General features: G+C 41.3%; 1 protein-coding gene across 2 annotated transcripts in view; it reads left to right on the top strand.

Moving 5' to 3' along the window:
* The window catches only part of LOC121281281 (protein FAM13B-like), a 170610-nt gene that overhangs the window by 63813 nt on the left and 87542 nt on the right, over nucleotides 1-19255 (top strand). For both annotated transcript variants that reach the window (XM_041194146.1, XM_041194144.1), the window contains exons 8-9: nucleotides 108-273; nucleotides 5070-5176. In XM_041194146.1, the coding sequence (XP_041050080.1) occupies nucleotides 108-273; nucleotides 5070-5176 (273 nt within the window). The remainder of the gene's footprint in view (nucleotides 1-107; nucleotides 274-5069; nucleotides 5177-19255) is intronic.

The following is a 19255-nucleotide window of genomic DNA, read 5'->3' as shown; positions in this document are numbered from 1 at the left end:
AAAGAAATTGAGTGCATAATTTAAAAAGCAGTTCTCAGAAATTTTTTGTGTAATAGTTTTCTCTGGCTAGATTGTAATTTTTATGATTTTCTTTTTCTAAATTCCAGAAATGATCTCACTAAAGTGAACAGTCACAACACTGAAGTTAATAAAACAGCCCTTTCTGAAACTTTGCAGCATGCAGATAGTTTGGTAGACAACAATCAGCAGCTTTCACTACATAATTGTACCTTGGAAGTACTGAAAAATTGTTTGCACCGGGATGGTGAAAATGTGAGTAAAAACAAAACATATATAGTGACAAAATGAATATAGAGGATCTGAAGTTTGAAATCACATTAAACCCCACTGATTAATACCCTAATCGCCTAGCCTTTAGAAGCAGCAGCCCAATATATCAAAGATATTGTTTATGCCTCCAGGGACCAAGATCAACCTTAGGAGGTGATGTACTGCTTCGGGAGGCAAAGTGCAGCTAGCTAACAAAGGCTGCTAATTTATTTTGGCTATGGGCAGACTGAAAGCTCAGGCCTACCATTAATATTCCACAATGCCACCTTATGCAAACTTGGTTCCAACACAGGAATGTTTACACTCAGAATGCAACCCAACTTTTGTAGTCTTAAATATATGCAGTAGTTGTAGATGTGTTGCTATATCTATCTGGAGTATAAACTGGATAAATTCTCTCTCACCAGGAGTTGGGTTATGTTATGGAATAGCTCTGTAATAACAATGAAACATAATCGAATTTTGAGCTTAACCTTGAAAGGCTGAAATGAAGCAAAATTCTTTAGTGTGGCAGAGGAATTAATATCTTATTTCCAATAAAAGTTATTATCTCTTGTGTAAATAAAAACCACTGTTTTAGCAGAGAAAATGCAGGCATTTTGAAATCACTTGTAATTCCTGAATATTCATAACTTTAAATGCTTAATCAGGGTGATTTCAATTTTAGCTTGTGCAGACATTAGACACCATTTCAAGCATCTGATTTCACTCGTTGAGCTGCAGAGATATACTTTTGGATTCTCCCATTATTTGGGTTTGTTGCAATGCTGGTTGGTCACTCTTCTTCATCTCCTTTCAGTCACCCATTCCTCTTCTAACTTTACTGCATTTAAGCCTCTCGCCACCGCATCTTTTTTTTGTCATTTCTCATTACTCCACACACCCATTTCAGCATTCACATCTTATTATTATCCATTCGTTGTTTTCTCTCTTCGTGATGTTGCCCAGGCTTCTGCACTATTGTAGCAAAATTGGTCTCTCAGCTGTCTTGTAGATTCTTCCTTTCAGTTTCAGCAATAGTTTTCAATCATATAACACTCCTTCCAATTATCTGATTGGAGCTAATGTGTTGTTTAACTTCCATTTCCCTACTTCTGTCTCTTTTTAAAAATTCTTTCACAGCATATCGGCGTCGCTGGCTCAGCCAGCATTTATTGTCCATCCCTAATTGCCCTTGAGAAGGCGGTGGTGAGCAGCTGCTTTGTACTTCTGCAGTCCATGTGGTGTAGTACACCCAAAACGCTGTTACAAAGAGAGTTCCAGAATTTTAACCCAGCGACAGTGAAGGAACAGTGCTCTAGTTCCAAGTCAGGATGCTATGTGGCTTGGAGGGGAGCTTGCAGGTGGTGGTATTCCCATGCATCTGTTGCCCTTGTTGTTCTAGGTGGTAAAGGCCATGGGTTTAGAAGGTACTGTCAAAGGAGCCTTGGTGAGTTGCTTCAGTGCATCTTGTAGAAATAAGACTGAACAAAGCAGGCTGTCATCACACTCCTGACTTGAAGATGGTGGATACGCTTTGGAGAGGTACCTTACTTGCTGCAGAATTCCCAGCCTCTGACCTGCTGTTGTAGCCACAGTATTCATATGGCTGGTCCAGTTCAGTTTTTGGTCAATGGTAATCCCCAGGATGTTAATTGTGGGGGATTCAGCAATGGTAATGCCATTGAATTTTAAGGGGAGGTGGTTGGATTCTCCCTCGTTGGAGATGGTCATTGCCTGGCACTTGTGTGGCATTAATGTAACTTGCTACTTATCACACCATGCCTGAATGTTATCTGCGCCTTGCTGCATATGGACATTGACCATTTCAGTATCTGAAGATTGCAAATTGTGCTGAACATTATGCAATCATTTGTGAACATCCCCACTTCTGACTTTATGGTGGAGGGATGGTCGTTGATGAAGCAGCTGAAGATGATACTATGCTGAAGAGCTCCTGCAACAATGTTCTCGGCTGAGATAATTGACCTCCAGCAACCACCGCCATCTTCTTTTGTGCTAGGTCTGACTCCAACCAGTGGAGAGATGTCTCCCTGATTACAGTTTTTCTAGGGCTCCTTGATGTCAAGGGCAGTCACTCTTGCCTTGCCTCTTGCATTCTGCTCATTTATCCATGTTTGGACTGAGGCTATAATGAGGTCTGGAGCTGAGTGCCCCTGGTGGAACCCAAACTGAATGTCAATGAGCAGTTTATTGCTATGTAAGTGCTGCTTGATAGTACTTGTCAATGACACCTTCCATCACTTTGCTGATTGAGAGTAGACTGGGGTGGTAAATGGCTGGGTTGGATTTGTTCTGCTTTTTTGTGGGCAGGGCATTCCTGGGCAATTTTCCACATTGCCAGGTAGATGCTAGTGTTGTAGCTGTACTGGAACAGCTTGTCTAGAGGCTAGTTCTGGAGCAAAAGTCTTTAGTACTACTGCCAGGATGTTGTAGGGCCCATGGCATTTGCAGTATCCATTGTTTTCAGCCATTTCTTGATATCACGTGGATTGAATTGAATTGGCTGAAAACTGGCATCTGTGGTGCTGGGGACCTCAGAAGGAGGCCAAGATGGATCATCCGCCCAGCACTTATGGCTGAAGATAGTTGCAAATGTTTCAACCTTGTCTTTCCTGCCACCACTGATCCCAGGTACTCAAACTACCCTTATTCTCCAGCTCTTCACTCATAATTTTACACCTTCAGTCTCATCCTCTTTCCTAGACTCAAACTTTTAAAAATTCATTCACAGAATGTGGGCTTTGCTGGCTAGGCCAGCATTTATTGCCCATCCCTAATTGCCCATGAGAAGGTGGTGGAGAGATGCCTTCTTGAACCGCTGCAGTCCATGTGGTGTAGGTACACCCACAGTGCAGTTAGAAAGTGAGTTCCAGGATTTTGACCAAGTGACTGTTAAGGAATAATGATATGTTTCCAGTAGTCTGACCAGCTCATAAATTGGGTCTTTGGTCTACTGATCTTCATACCCCTGTCTTCCATTGCTGTCCTGCAGATACTTGGGTCATGTTCTCACTATCCCACCATGTAGCTCAGTGTCATCTGCAAATGTCATTGACCATAATAACACTTCCTGTCTCACTCAGTTAGAAATTCATGACAATTAGGAGGAAGAAGGGGCTCAGTGCTGATCCTTGGTGCAATCCAACTTTGGCTTCTAAACTTTCAGTCTTCCCTATACTGCTTCTTTCTTCTGTCTGCCACTCCTTGTACGTGTCCTGTACTAGTCTTACATACTTCTTGGGTACTCCATGAATTCTAGCACATCTCCCAGATATCCTCCCTAGACACTCAGTAATGTCTGTAGATCAATGAGTACAATCCTTGTGTTGCATTGGCCTCCTGACATTTCTCCATTTGTCTCAAAACAAAAATAGTGGTGGTGCTTCTGGCCAGGAATCCAAACTGACCTTCATGGATTTGCACTATTTTTCTCAGTCTCTGTTCCATGACCCTCTCCCATTGAAGGTATGTGGTGAGAGTTTAATTGGTAGTTTTTGCAATCTTGAATGCCTCCCTTCCTTTAAATGTTGGTGCAAAATTGCTTTACCTTTATGCCTTTGGTATTTTCTGTCTTACCATGACACAACTGAGTAGCTTGTTCAGGACATAGATCCCACTTTCACTTAGGCAGGTTCATACTCTGCTTGCATTGCATCCTGTCTCACTGCTTTGCTGGTTTTTATTCCTTTCAGTGCTGTTCTGATTTCTTTGAGTGACGCTAGTTGTCATTCCTTGATTTGCAGCTATCTCTTTGTTCTCGTGTTTTTCTTCATTCATAAGCCAGTGAAACTATTGGCCCTATCTCTTTGTGATTTCATCTTCTTTCACAGAGTTCATTCCATCTGCATCCTTGATTGTATGAATATTTCTCTCATATTTTGTTAACCTGTCTCTAGCCGTTGCTATTCTGAAGATATCTTTTTGCCCTCCTTTGGTATCCAGTCTTTCACATATTTCTTCCATGGTTGGGAAAAGTAACTAGCAGTTATTTTTTGAGTCAATATGTTGTTACACCACCGTTGAAAAACTGAAGTACTTTTTCTGATTTGTTCAAATGTAAAACATTATATTGAAACAAAAAACACCTATCAAGATACTAATAATGTATATAACTGAATGTTTATTTGATAATTAAACTGGTCTTTATGTTTAAAATTCAAAAGCAGCCCAAAATCAATGCAACCTTTCTCAATAAATGTGGAAACTGGAATGATAGTAAATGGATTGGGATAGTAAATTGCACAGAGTTACTGCTCATTAAGCCCCTAATAACAAATATAACTAGAAAAGTCATCAGGTAATTGAAGACACTAAAGGGTTTTTAGGTTCCATGTGTATTCCTTCTTGGATGTCAAAATACTACTGTTTAGGATATTACATTTTGTTTGAATTAGCCATCAAAGCAACATTGTTGCATATTGTCACAGATAAGATACCAATCTTAAATAAAAATTTATTGAGGTTTCTTGATAGCTTAGCAATTCTGGAACACAGACACAATCGCAAATAACGTTTCTATCTATTCTAATGAAACTGACATGTAAGGATATCCCTTCTTCAAGGAATGTAAATTGATAAATTATAGATTAAAAACTACTGGAGCTCTGAAGTGGACAATCTTGCAACAGCCATTTGACTTTTCCAAGGTATTGCTTGGATGATTTAAGGTTTCCACAACTTTTAAAGTGATAGAACTCTCAGGATGGAAACTGTATCTTCCATCAGTCATTTTCTGGTTGGGCTTAGATAACTTATTGTTTTTTGAAAATGTGTAGATTGTGGAAAACTTGTCTGTCCCCAAAGTTCCACTCCTGGATATGCCTGAAGGAAGCTTGGACAATGAGCCAATTATAGATGAAGAAAATAATAATGAAGCAGAAAGGTAAGTAGTGGTGGAACTTGTATTTTTATCTGAGTTTAAGTGAAAATATTTCTAAATGGCACAAGTAAAATATTTTGTTCTAAGTACATTGGAAATAGAAATAAAATTAGACTCCAAGCCTACTTATAGCCAGCTTTTTGGGTTTTAATATGCAATTATCCTTGGTTAGTAATGTAGAAAATGTTGTGATATTAATTATGTATCAAATTGGGGCTAATTATGTTCAGGTAATGGACTAGCCACTGCTCATTTATATAGAAGCAAGCTGAAAGAGGGATTGTTGGTTGGAGATGCATGGTCTGCATGGTGTGTCTCTGTAAATAAAAGGCTCCAGTATAATATCCTTTACCGCCTTGCTTATCTGAGTTCTAACATGTGAAGCCCTTTTAATTGAATTATCTCAATCCAACTCACAAGTGGAATAAGAGTGTATGAACATAGGAACACGAATAGCCCAGTTAGCCCCTTGAGCCTGTTTCGCCATTGTGAGATCACAGCTGACCTGTGAACTAACTCCATATACCCACCTTTACCCAACACCCTTAATAGTTTTGACTGATAATCTATTAATCTTGGATTTATAACTTACTGCACTCCCTCCAAGGCTAATGTATCCTTCCCAAGAGGTGGTGCCCACAAGTGTTCACAGCAGTCCATGTGTGGTCTAACCAGGCCTTTGTATACTTGAAGCATGACTTCGGCTGTTTTGTACTCCAGCCTGTTACCCTTTTTGACTATTTTCTGTGCCTGTTGTGACATTTTAATGATCTATGTACCTGGATCCCCAAGTCTCTTTGGACCTTCACTGTTTATAGTTTTTCACCATTTTGAAACTACCCTGTTCTGACTTCTAGGTCCAAAATGGATGATCTCACACTTGTCCACATTGAAATCCATTTGTCACATTTTGCCCATTTACTTAATATATCAATATCTTTGTAATTTTATGCTTCCATGTTCATGGCTTCCAATGCTACCTATCTTTGTGTCATCAGCAAATTTGGATATTTGACACTCTAATGAGTTAGATGGTGGAGTAAAGATGGTGACTAGTTGAGGCCCCAAAACGCACAGTACACCATTAGTCGCACCCTACCGATTAGATTACCTGCCTGTCATTCCTACTCTCTCTCTTGCCATTCAGCAAATTTCTTAATCAAATCAAAAACTTGCCCTCAATTCCAGAGGCTTCAACTTTGCTATAAGGGACTTTATGGACTTCCACAAGGCATTTGATATAAATAAATATCCATAGACATTCCCCTATCCTACTTTAGTGACCTCATCAAAAAATTCCATAAGGTTTGGCTACGATTTACAAATCTGTACTGGTTCTTTCTGATCTGACAATTTTCAAGATAGTCAGCCATCATATCCTTTATTGATTCTAGCAGTTTTCCAACGGTAGCTGTTTGATTTGTCTACAATTCCCTGTTTTCATCTAGCACCTTTCTTAAATAGTGGTCTGACATACAGAATTTTCCAATCTAAAAGAACAATTCCAGAATTGAGAGAACTTTTGAAAGGTTATAAGAAGGAACATCTACAAGTTCTTGCACACTTCCTTTGAGCTGCTTTCAAATGTGCAACCTATGCTGAGGATGTTTTGTACGATGCGTCGTTGCTCCTCATTTTTGCCAACTTGTTTGCAAAGAATCCAGAAGTTTTCAGATGACGTGTGTGGATAACTGGCAACTTTCCTCCATTTTGTGTTAAAGGGTTGTAATGATCATACTGATAAATGGATGCCCCATTGGACTGTTCTTAGACATTGTGGAGAGATCAGTGTTGTGCAGCAAGAGTCACCATTTATTTATTCAATAAGAGTAAATGAGTACAAATTCCACTGGTAACTTTAGATGTTTATTATCAGCAGACCTAAGTGGATAATTAGAATAGAATTATTAGATGTTATCAGTTGACAGGACTATTTTCCAACTTTATGTTGCTGGGTGGGAAACTTGTCAACAAGGAGTAATTTCAGACAAGCACCATTATTCTCTGGCTATTTAAATTGATAGTTTAAAACTCTCTCTGTTCTGGAGGGAGAAGTTTCATCCCCATTGTGCAAACTTGCTACATTACCTTTACTGTTCAAATTTCAAACCATCAGTGGGATTTCTACTTCTGAATTATTTTCCAGCCTCCTTCAAATAATTGTAGTTAATAGATTGAATTCAGTAAAATTCATGGGAGAAATTTTGAGAGTGCAAGTCTGAGTCATTTGTGGCATCCTATGAAATATGCTTTGTTCCCATGCTTATTGTTTGTTGCCATCTGTTTTTTTTTATCCTTGTCCAAAAATGTAAGGGCCTGAGTTTGGCGCAATTTTTTTTCAGTCTGGAAGCACAAAACGTAGTGATTATAGGCAGCTCTGGTACCCATTCCAATTCAATTGCAGTGTATAGCTTAGAATATTAAGAAGTGACTTGATTGAAACATATAAGATCCTTAATGGTCTTGTCAGGGTGGATGTGGAGAGGATGTCTCTTGTGGGAGAATCTAGAACTAGGGGTGGCCTATTTAAGACTGAGAGGAGAAGAATTTTTTTCTGAGGATAGTGAGTCTTTGGAACTCCCTTCCTCAAAAGGCAGTGGAAGCAGAGTCTTTGAATATTTTCAAGGCAGAGGTAGACTCTTGATAAGGGGGCGAAAGGATATCCGGGGTAGGTGGAACATGACATTCCGATCAGCCATGGTCTTACAGAATGGCAGAGCAGACTCGAAGGGCCGAGTGGCCTACTCCTCCTAACTTGTATATATAAAAACGACTTACATTTATATAGTGCCTATCATGACTACCAGAGACAGTTTACAACCAATTAAATACTTTTTGAAATGTGATTATTGTGATGTGATGTAGGAAACACAGCAGCCATGTGCAGATAGCAAGCTCCCACAAACAGCAATGTGATAATTATCAGGTGATTTTTTTTCTCTGTGATGTTAATTGAGGGATAAACATTGGCCAGATAACTCCCCTGCTCTTCTTTTTGAAATAGTTCCCTGAATCTTTTCCTGCTGATTGGACAGATGGTACCTTGGCTTAATGCCTCACCTGAAAGATGGCACCTTCAGCAGTGTAGCATTTCCTCAGGACACCACTGGAGTATCAGCCTTGACTTTTGTGCTTAAGCCCCAGCATTGGACTTGAATGCACAACCTTCTGAGTCAGAGGCGAGAATGCTGAACCATAGCTGACCATATGAAGTATAGGATTAATTCTTAAAAAAAATAGATGACCAGAATAAACAATTGAAACAACATGATGAAAGGCTTTAATTTTAGGTCTGACATTTGCCATTTTCAAGCCTGGAACCTAAGAATAAAAGTAGGCCAGTCAGCCCCCTGAGCCTAATTCACTGTTCAGTTAGAATATGGCTGATCTGTATCTTAACTCAGTTTATCCACTTTCTAACAAAAATGTATCTCTGTTTTGAAATTGTCAATTGACCCAACCTCAACTGCATTTTTGGGGGTGGATGTTCCAGATTTTCACGACCCTATATTTGAAGAAGTGCTTCCAGACATCACCTCTACTCTAATTTTAAGCTCATACCCACTGGTTCTGAACTCCCCCCAACCAGTGAAAATAGGGTAGGTAGAATGAAACTATCAAATTCTATATTAATGAACACCTTGTTGGACTGCTTTATTCTAATTTGTATTGTTACTTTGGTGTTTAAAGTTTATACATATGCAGCTGTAACAAAATAGAAAAACACATATATTTGGACACCATGATTCCAATATGAATGCTCCTGTACAGTGATTTGCTTACATTTGAATAATTTTCCCTTTATCATTATGTCATGCATATTATTAATTAATCCTGGTGAAGCAAAGCTGCAAATGTGATAGTGTACCCAATTAATTGTGGTGAAGCCAAGATACATAGTATAACTAATTAATTGAAACAAAACAAAGATACATACACACAGCTAAAATACATTTGGCTGCCTTGATGCCTTTCAATTGCTCCATTAGCACAGTTGCATTGCCTTAATGAGAAATACCATTTCTTATAAGCACCAATGATCAGATAGTTATATTTTAGATCATTACAGGCATTGTTGACTGTTTGCACTCAGATATTTCCTCTTTCTCTGTTTGCTTGTTCCTTGCACCCCCTTTACACACAGAATCATGACAAAGGTCATTTGTGTCTTATAATCCCATATTCAGCAGAAAGCTATTTTAACTCTCTGCACTGGTTCCGATTTAATGTATGCTGATTCTACAGACTGCCCAGGACAGTGAAGTCCTCAGTTAATGTGGTCTCTTGTTCACACCTCAATTAAATCACCCCTTAATCTTCTATACACAAGGGAATATAAGTCTTGTCTATGCCAACTGTTCTCATAATTCAACCCTTTTAGCTCCATTGTCATTCTGGTGAATCTGTGCTGCACTCCTAGGGTCAATCTCTCTTTCCTGAGGCTTGCTGCCCAGACTCAACACAGTACTTGGTGCCACTTCTCTTCCAGGAAAGCTGACCTGAAGTTCTGCTCTTCTCTCCTTTGTCTCTTTTACTTTGTTCTTCCTTGCTTTCTGTTTCCCTTATACTGCTTAGTTGCCCAATAAAATTTACTTCCACAGCAACATCGCCTTTCTCACAACTCCTGCTCCGACTTATTCCACATGGATTGCAACTGAAGTTCCACCCTTCATGCACCGGAATACAGACATCTTCAAGATATTCAGCATTTTCTTGATATTGCCCTTCATACTCAACGCCGTGTACTACCATATGCACATTCTACCTCTGTTTTCAGCAGCACCGATTCACTATGTTGTAAAGTTGTCCTGCTCCACAGTTCTGTTTCATCCTTTCCCTCACCTGGTGTTTTAACAAAAAGCTTTTCCCTTCCTTTGTAGCCTCAAAGATTGCAACCTTCCAACTGCTCTTGGATACCAATGCCCCTCTGTGTCCTTCTCCCCATTCAGTTTTCTCTGGCCTCATCCTTTCTGCCCTCACCCTCTCATGTTTTCATTGCCCCCTCTGACGTTCCCTGCTTACACCACACAGCCCATCTCCCCCCGCCCCCCCGGAACAATGAAGTTCGAGATTGACATGACACTTTTCTGTCACCTTTGCATCCACACCCACTTCTTTGGCCAGGTGTCTTCCCGTAATACAACAGACCTATTCTCCCATCTTCAGAGTTCTCATTCCACCTGGATCCCTCCTTCTGGCCTCTTACAATTTCTAAATATTTTCATTCAGAACTGCTGGTATGATATAGGCCATCTCAATTTTCCTCCTCCCCTCATTCCTCTAACCTATGACCCACAGAATTTTCAGCAATCTGTTCTCTCAGGTCCAATCCTAACATTGTTAGCAAACCTGCTGACAAGGGTGGCACTGTCTTTACCTAAGCTCCAACTGTGACGCATTTTCTTACCTCTTCGGGACCATGACCCAACCACCAGACATCAAGCTATCGTCTCTAACGGCATCACTGGCCTCATCCTCTTCGTGGTTTTCAACTTCAGCCCCCCAACACTGCACAGCCGCTTCCACTGCCTTCCCAAGATCCATAAACAGAATTGACTTGGTAGATCCATCATTTCAGTTTGTTCCTGCTCCACAGAACTGATTTCTTCCAATCATGACTTTTTTCCCTCCCTTTGTCCAGTCTTTTCCCACCTACATCTTTGATTCTTCCGATGTCTTCCTCCCATTTTAACTGTTCCAGTTCCCTTGGCGTCTCCTCTTCACCATGGGCGTCCAATCTCTCTCCATCCTCACCAGGACTATCTTGGGGCTTAAACAAAAACAGAATTACCTGGAAAAACTCAGCAGGTCTGGCAGCATCGGCGGAGAAGAAAAGAGTTGACGTTTCGAGTCCTCATGACCCTTCGACAGAACTGTCGAAGGGTCATGAGGACTCGAAACGTCAACTCTTTTCTTCTCCGCCGATGCTGCCAGACCTGCTGAGTTTTTCCAGGTAATTCTGTTTTTGTTTTGGATTTCCAGCATCCGCAGTTTTTTTGTTTTTATCTTTTTGTTTCTATCTTGGGGCTTTCTGTTCGTTTCTTGAACAGAGGCCCACCCAGCCTCTATCCACCACTGCCCTCATCCATCTGACTGAACTTATTCTCACATTGAAACATTGAACGACTTCTCCTTTCACTCCACTCCTGAGATCCACACGCAGTACCACTACTGCCACATGCATGTTCTTGACCTTTCTCTTTAGTAACACAGACTTGCTGCCTGCTGATCTGGTCCACAGTTCAGTTTCATTCTTTGCCTTATCCTGTATTTTAACAAAAAAAAGTTTGTTTTTTTGCCTTTCAGGTTCCAAGGATTTGTTGTTGGGCTCAGCTGGTAGCACTCACACACTTGAATCAAAATGTTCCGGGTAAAAGAAAAAACTACTTCATTTGCTGTAAAGCACTTTGAGTTGGTTGGCCATAAAAAGCACTGTATAATTGCAAGTCTTTTTCTCCTCCCACCCTCCCAAGTAAAAGTGTTAAACCTCTGCTCAGCTGCTTCTGTTCCAAAGAAACCAAATCCTGCCTATCCCATCTTTTCTCATTGTTAAACTTCTCCATCCCTTGCAACATTCTTATAAACCTCCTTTGTACCCTGTTTAGTGTGATCACATCATTCCTGTAATGGGATCAGAATTGCACACAGTACTCTAGCTGTGGTCTAACTAGTGTTTTATATAGTTCCAGAATAGCCTCCCTGTCCTTATAGTCCTGGCCTCAGTCAATGAAAGATAGTACCCATATGCCTTCTTGACCACTTTATCTACATGTCCTACTACCTTTAGGGATCAGTGGGCATGCACATTGTTCCTCGACGTTTCTCAGAATCCCTCAAGTTATTCTTTTGTTATTTCACCCCAAATACATAACCTCGTACTTTAGCAGATTGAATTCCATTTGCCACTTTGTGGCCTACCTGACCAGCCCATTGATATCTTCCTGTAGTCAGCAGCTTTATTCCTCACCGTCAACTACACAGCCAATTTTTGAATCATTTGCAAACTTGTTAATCTTTTCCCCTGATTTTAAGTCTAAATCTGTGCCATGTATCACAAATGGCAAGGAAGTCAGTACTGAGCCCTGTGGAACCCAATTGAAAATCACCTTCTAGTCACAAAAAATTGATATATATTAGAAAAAATATGGGACTCTGCAGAACTACGCTGAAAACAGCCTTCCAGTCTCTAAAATATCCATTGACCATTATCCTTCGTTTCCTGCCACAGAGCCAAATTTGGATCTAACTCGCTATACTTCCACTTGGATTCTGTCTGCTTTTTGTTTTCTGACCAGCCTGTCTTGTCAGAGTGGTGTACAGGCCCCCCACTTGTAACTACATGGTAGAACAGACTATAAAGGAAAAGATAACGGGAGCTTGTCAGAAAGGTACAGCGATAATCATGGGGGATTTTAATCTACATATAGACTGAAAAAATCAGTTGGGTAAAGGTAACCAAGATTGTTATGATGTGGCAGGTGATATGTGCCAGGCGGATTAAACCCACAAGGGAAATTTAGCCACGCTATCCAATGGTTTTGCAATTTGTACTTATTGTAAGAAGATGTGTGCATTGAATTCAGAAGTAATGAGTCCACTAAGACCAAACAAAAGATTTCAAGCACATACATAAGACTACAGTTATTTAATAGTATAACAAATCCTAAAATTCTTAATTAACCTAACTCCTAACTACACAACCCCTTTAAAGCAACAATCCAAAGTGGATTTTTAATTTAAAAAGCAAGCCAGCAAGTTACCACAGCATGCACTCGACAGTGGGATTCCAAAGGCTTTTCTCCACCTTTAGTTACTGGACACAGCAGACTTTTGCATACGTGGCTGGAGGCTTCTTCATAGCTGTTTCACACACACCTGTTCGATCTTACATGGCCCGGCCAACATAGTCTTTCATTCCTGTTTATATATGTTTCTCTATCTTTAATCTCTAAATTCCATTGTTCCATATGTCTTTGCAAATTTACTTTTCCCAATATATAAAATTATTTCATATTGCCAATATGGCCTCTTCCTTTTTGGGGAAAAATAAACACACTGCTTGGCCTTGCTTATCCTGCCAATTGTAAACATCCTACCACCCCTTGGAAATCCAAACAACTCCTTCACTCATCTAAAAAGGCAAATTTCCTTCACACCTTATGTGCTAAGATTTCATCCGTATTTACTCATTAGCATTTCAAGTACCCTTCTACACGTAACTCCTTTTGATAATTTCAAGCTTGCAGTCTAGCTGACTCCAATTCAATTAAATCTCACACAGACAGACAGAATCATTCATACTCACCCCTATAAACCTACTTTACAATAACCCACAATAATATTATGAAAATTAATATAGTTTTGTGAAAAGATGAAGTCATAGAATCTATCTCGAAAACATTCTTTGTACAGCATGTTCTGGAGCCAACCAGAGAGGTATTGTGCAACGAGATAGGATTAACTGATAACCTCAGAGTGAAGGCGCCCCTGGGTAGCAGCAATCACATTATGATTGAATTGTACACTCGGTTTGTGGGAGAGATGAGTGGGTCCGAAACTAGTATTTTAAACTTAAATATGGGCAAATATGTGAGAATGAAAGCAAAGCTAGCTAAACTGAACTGGCTAATGAGGTTATGAAATAGGTCAATAGAGATGCAGTGGCAGACATTTAAAGGGATATTTCAGAATATACAGACTAGGTACCTTCCAACGAGAAAGCAAAATTCCGAGGGGAGGACTCACCAGCCGTGGTTAACTAAAAAAGTTAAAAATAGTGTCAAACTTAAAGAGAAAGCATATCATTCCGCAAAGATGGGTGGCAGTTCAGAAGATTGGACAGAATATAAAGAGCAGCAAAGAATAACAAAAAGATTACTAAGGAGGGAAAAGTTAGAGTATGAGAAAAAACTAGCTAGAAATATAAAGGCAGTAAGACTTTCTGTAGATTAGAAAAGAGTTAACAAAATGAGCATTGGTCCTATAAAAAGTGAACCTGGGGAATTAATAATGGAAAATAAAGAGATGGCAGATGAATTGAACAAGTATTTTGCATTGGTCTTCACTATAGAGGATACAAGTAACATCCTACAAAACAGCTGTAAATCAGGAATTGGAAGGGAGGGAGAAACTCAGGAAAATTACTATCACCAGGGAACTTAGCAAATTGTTGGAGCTGCAGGCTGACAAATCCCTGGATCCTGATGGACTTCATCCTAGAGCCTTAAAAAAAGTGGCAAGTGAAATAATTGATGCATTGATTTTAATTTCCAAAATTCCCTGAATTCGGGATAGGTGCCATTAGATTGGAAAATAGCAAATGTAACTCCTTTATTCAAGAAGAGAGGGAGACAGAAAGCAGGAAACTACAAGCCAATTAGCTTAATATCTGTCATGGGGAAAATGTCAGAAACTATTATTAAAGATGTTATGACAGGGCACTTGGAAAAATTCAAAGCAATCAGGCAGAGTCAACATTGTTTTGTGAAAGAGAAATCATGTTTAACCAATTTATTGGAAATCTCTGAAAGAGTCACATGTGCTGTGGATAAAGGGGAACCAGTGGATGTACAGTACTTAGATTTCCAGAAAGAATTTAAGGTGCCACATCAAAGGTTATGGAGGAAAATAAAAGCTCATGATGTAGGGGGTAACTTTGGCATGGATAGAAGATTGGCTCGCTAACAGGAAGCAGAGGGTCTTTTTTCTGGTTGGCAGGATGTAACAATTGATGTGCCACAAGGATCAATGCTGGAGTCTCAACTTTGTACAATTTATATGAGTGACTTGGATGAAGGGACAGAAGGTAACGCATGCTAAATTTGCTGATGATACAAAAATAGGTAGGAAAGTAAGTTCTGAAGAGGACATAAGGAGGCTACAAGGGACATAAGTTAAGTGAAAGGGCAAAGTTCTGGCAAATGGAGTATAACATGGGAAAATGTGAAATTGTCCACTTTGGCAGGAAGAATAAAAAAGAAGCATATTATTTAAAAACAGATTGCAGAGGTCTGAGATGCAGAGGGATCTGGGTGTCCGAATGCATGAATCACAAAAGGTTTACATGCAGGCACAGCAAGCAATTAAGAAAGCTAATAGAATGTTACCCTTTATTGCGAGAGGTATTGAATATAAAAATAGGGAGGTTATGCTTCAGTTGTACAGGACACTGGTGAGACCACATCTGGAGTACTGTGTATAGTATTGGTCTCGTTATTTAAGGAAGGATATACATGCATTGGAAGCAGTACAGAGAAGGTAACTAAACTAATACCAGGAATGGGTGGTTTGTCTTATGAGGAAAGATTGGACAGGCTAGGCTTGTATCCACTAGAGTTCAGAAGAGTAAAAGGCGACTTGAATAAACATACAAAATCCTGAGGGGTCTTGATAGGGTGGATGTGGAAAGGATGTTTCCTCTTGTGGGATAATATAGTAGTAGGGGTTCACTGTTTAAAAATGAAGAGTTGCCCATTTAAGACAGACGAGAATTTCTTTCTGAGGGTAGTGAGTCTTTTTTTTAATTCATTCACGGGATGTGGGCTTCGCGGGCTGGGCCAGCATTTATTGCCCATCCCTAGTTGCCTTTGAGAAGGTGGTGGTGAGCTGCCTTCTTGAACTGCTGCAGTCCATGTGGTGTAGGTACACCCACAGTACTGTTAGGAAGGGAGTTCCAGGATTTTGACCCAGCGACAGTGAAGGAACAGCCTTATATTTCCAAGTCAGGATGGTGAGTGACTTGGAGGGGAACTTTCAGGTGGTGGTGTTCCCATCTATTTGCTGCCCCTGTCCTTCTAGATGGTAGGGCTCATGGGTTTGCAAGGTACTGTCGAAGGAGCCTTGGTGAATTCCTGTGATGCATCTTGTAGATGGTGCACACTGCTACAGCTATGCATCGGTGGTGGTGGGAGTGAATGTTTGTGGATGTGGTGCCAATCAAGCAGGCTGCTTTGTCCTGGATGGTGCCAAGCTTCTTGAGTGTTGTGGGAGCTGCACTCATCCAGGCAAGTGGGGAGTATTCCATCACATTTCTGACTTGTGCCTTGTAGATGGTGGAAATGCTTTGGGGAGTCAGGAGGTGAGTTACTCGCCACACAATTCCTAGCATCTGACCTGCTCTTGTAGCCACAGTATTTATATGGCTAGTTCAGTTCAGTTTCTGGTCAATGGTAACCACCAGGATGCTGATAGTGGGGAATTCAGTGATGGTAATGCCATTGAGCATCAAGGGGCGATGGTTGGGTTCTCTCTTATTGCAGATGGCCATTGCCCTCCCCTTGTGTGGCACAAATGTTACTTGCTACTTGTCAGCCCAAGCCTGGATATTGTCCAGGTCTTGCTATATTTGGACATGGATTGCTTCAGTATCTGAGGAGTCACGAATGGTGCTGAACATTGTGCAATTATCAATGAACATTCCCACTTCTGACCTCAAGATGGAAGGAAGGCCATTGATGAAGTAGCTGAAGATGGTTGGGCTGAGGACACTACTCTGAGGAACTCCTGCAATGATGTCCTGGAGCTGAAATGACTGACCTCCAACAACCACAACCATTTGCCTGTGTGCTAGGTATGACTCCAACCAGCGGAGACTTTTGCCCCTGATTCCCATTGACTCCAGTTTTGCTAGGTCTCCTTGATGCCACACTCGGTCTATTGCTGCCTTGTTGTCAAGGGCAGTCGCTCTTGCCTCACCTTGGGAGTTCAGCTCTTTTGTCCGTGTTTGAACCAAAGCTGTAATGAGGTCAGGAGCTGAGTGTCGTTGGCAGAACCCAAACTGGGCATCAGTGAGCAGGTTATTACTAGGCAAGTGCTGCTTGATAGCACTGTTGATGACTCCTTCCATTACTGGTGATTGAGAGTAGACTGATGGGGTGTTAGTTGGCTGGGTTGGATTTGGTCCTGCTTTTTGTATACAGGGCATAAATGGGCAATTTTCCACATAGCTGGGTAGGTGCCAGTGTTGCAGCTGTACTGGAACAGCTTGGCCAGGGGCGCGGCAAGTTCTGGAGCACAAATCTTCAGTACTGTTGCCGGAATGATGCCAGGGCCCATAGCCTTTGCAGTATCCAGTGCCTTCAGCCGTTTCTTGGTATCACATGGAGTGAATCGAATTGGGTGAAGACTGGCGTCTGTGATGCTGGGGACCTCCGCAGGAGGCTGAGATGGATCACCCACTTGCCACTTTTGGCTGAAGATTGTGGCAAATGCTTCAGCCTTATCTTTTGCACTGCTGTGCTGGGCTCCTCCATCATTGAGGCAGAGGATATTTGTGGAGCCTCCCCCTCCATTGAGCTGTTTAATTGCCCACCACCATTCACGACTGGATGTGGCAGGACTGCAGAGCTTAGATCTGATCTGTTGGTTGTGGAATTGCTTAGCCCTGTATATCACTTGCTGCTTATGCTGTTTGGCATGCAAATAGTCCTGTGTTATAGCTTCACTAGGTTGACGCCTCATTTTTAGGTATGCCTGGTGTTGCTCCTGGCATGTGCTCCTGCATTCTTCATTGAACCAGGGTTGATTCCCCCTGGCTTAATGGTAATGAAAGAGTGGGGGTCATGCCAGCCCATGAGGTTGCAGATTGTGTTTGAGTACAATGCTGCTGCTGCTGATGGCCCATGACACCTCATGGATGCCCAGTCTTGAGCTGCTAGATCTGTTTGAAATCTATCCCAGTTAGCACAGTGATAGTGCCACACAATACGATGGAGGGTGATGTGAAGGCAGGACTTGGTCTCCATAAGGACTGTGCAGTGATCAATCTTACCAATACTGCCATGGACAGATGCAGTAGGTAGGTTGGTGAGAATGAGATCAAGTATGCTTTTCCCTCTTGTTGTCTTCCTCCCCACCCACTGCAGACTTAGTCTAGCAGTTGTGTCTTTTAGGACTCGGCCAGCTCAGTCAATGGTGGTGCTATCAAGCCACTCTCGGTGATAGACATGAAGTCTCCCACCCAGAGTACTTTCTGTGCCCTTGCCACCCTCGGTGCTTCCTCTAAGTGGTGTTCAGCATGGAGGAGCACTGATTCATCAGCTGACGTAATCAGCAGGAGGTTTCCTTGCCCATGTTTGACCTGATGCCATGAGACTTCCTGGGGCCAGAGCAACTCCCTTCCAACTGTATACCACTGTACTGCCACCTCTGTTGAGCCTGTACTGCTGGTGGGGCAGGACATACCCAGAGATGGTGATGGTGGTGTCTGGGACATAGTCATCCTCATGGAATAATACTTTACAGACAATGTCAGGCTGTTGCTTGACTAGCCTGTGAGACAGCTCTCCCAATATCGGCAATAGCACCCAGATCTTAGTCAGAAGGGATTTGCAGGGTCGACAGGGCTGAGGTTGCTGTTGTTGTTTCTGATGCCGGGTGGTCTGTCCGATTTCATTCCTTTTTTATGATTTTGTTGTGGCTTGCTAAGCTATTTCAGAGTCAACCACAGGCTGTAGGCCAGACCAGGTAAGGACGACAGATTTCCTTCCCTAAAGGACATTGGTGAACCAGATGGATTTTTACAACAATCGACAATGGTTCCATTAGACTTTTAATTCCAGATTTTTTTTATTGAATTCAATTTCTACCATCTGCCATGGTGGGTTTCATACCTTGGCCCTCAGAGCATTACCTTGGGTCTCTGGATTACTAGTCCAGTGACAATACCAATACACATTGCCTCCCCCCTCCACCTTTCTCAAAAAGCAGTGGAAGCAGAGTCTTTGAATGTTTTCAAGGCAGAGGTAGATAGATTCTTGATAAACAAAGGGATGAAAGGTGATCCGGGGTAGGCGATAGGTTGCAGTCAGATCAGCCATGATCTTATTGAATGGTGGAGCAGGCTCGAAGGGCCAAGTGGCCTACTCCTGTTACTAATTTGTTAGTTCTTATGTGTGACATTGTCAAAAACCTTGCTGAAATCCATGGAGACTACATCAAACTGCTATCCTTATCAACCCTTCCTGTTATGTCCTCAAAAAGTTCAGTTCTGAGTTAGTTAGGCATGCCCTTTTAACATATCCACACAACTTGTCCCTGATTAATCCATAAATGATTTATACAGCCTCTTCAGAATTTCTAGGT

The sequence above is a fragment of the Carcharodon carcharias genome, chromosome 8 (assembly GCF_017639515.1).
Source record: "Carcharodon carcharias isolate sCarCar2 chromosome 8, sCarCar2.pri, whole genome shotgun sequence".
Classification (NCBI taxonomy): Eukaryota; Metazoa; Chordata; class Chondrichthyes; order Lamniformes; family Lamnidae; genus Carcharodon; species Carcharodon carcharias.
This window is presented reverse-complemented; position numbering and strand designations above follow the sequence as displayed.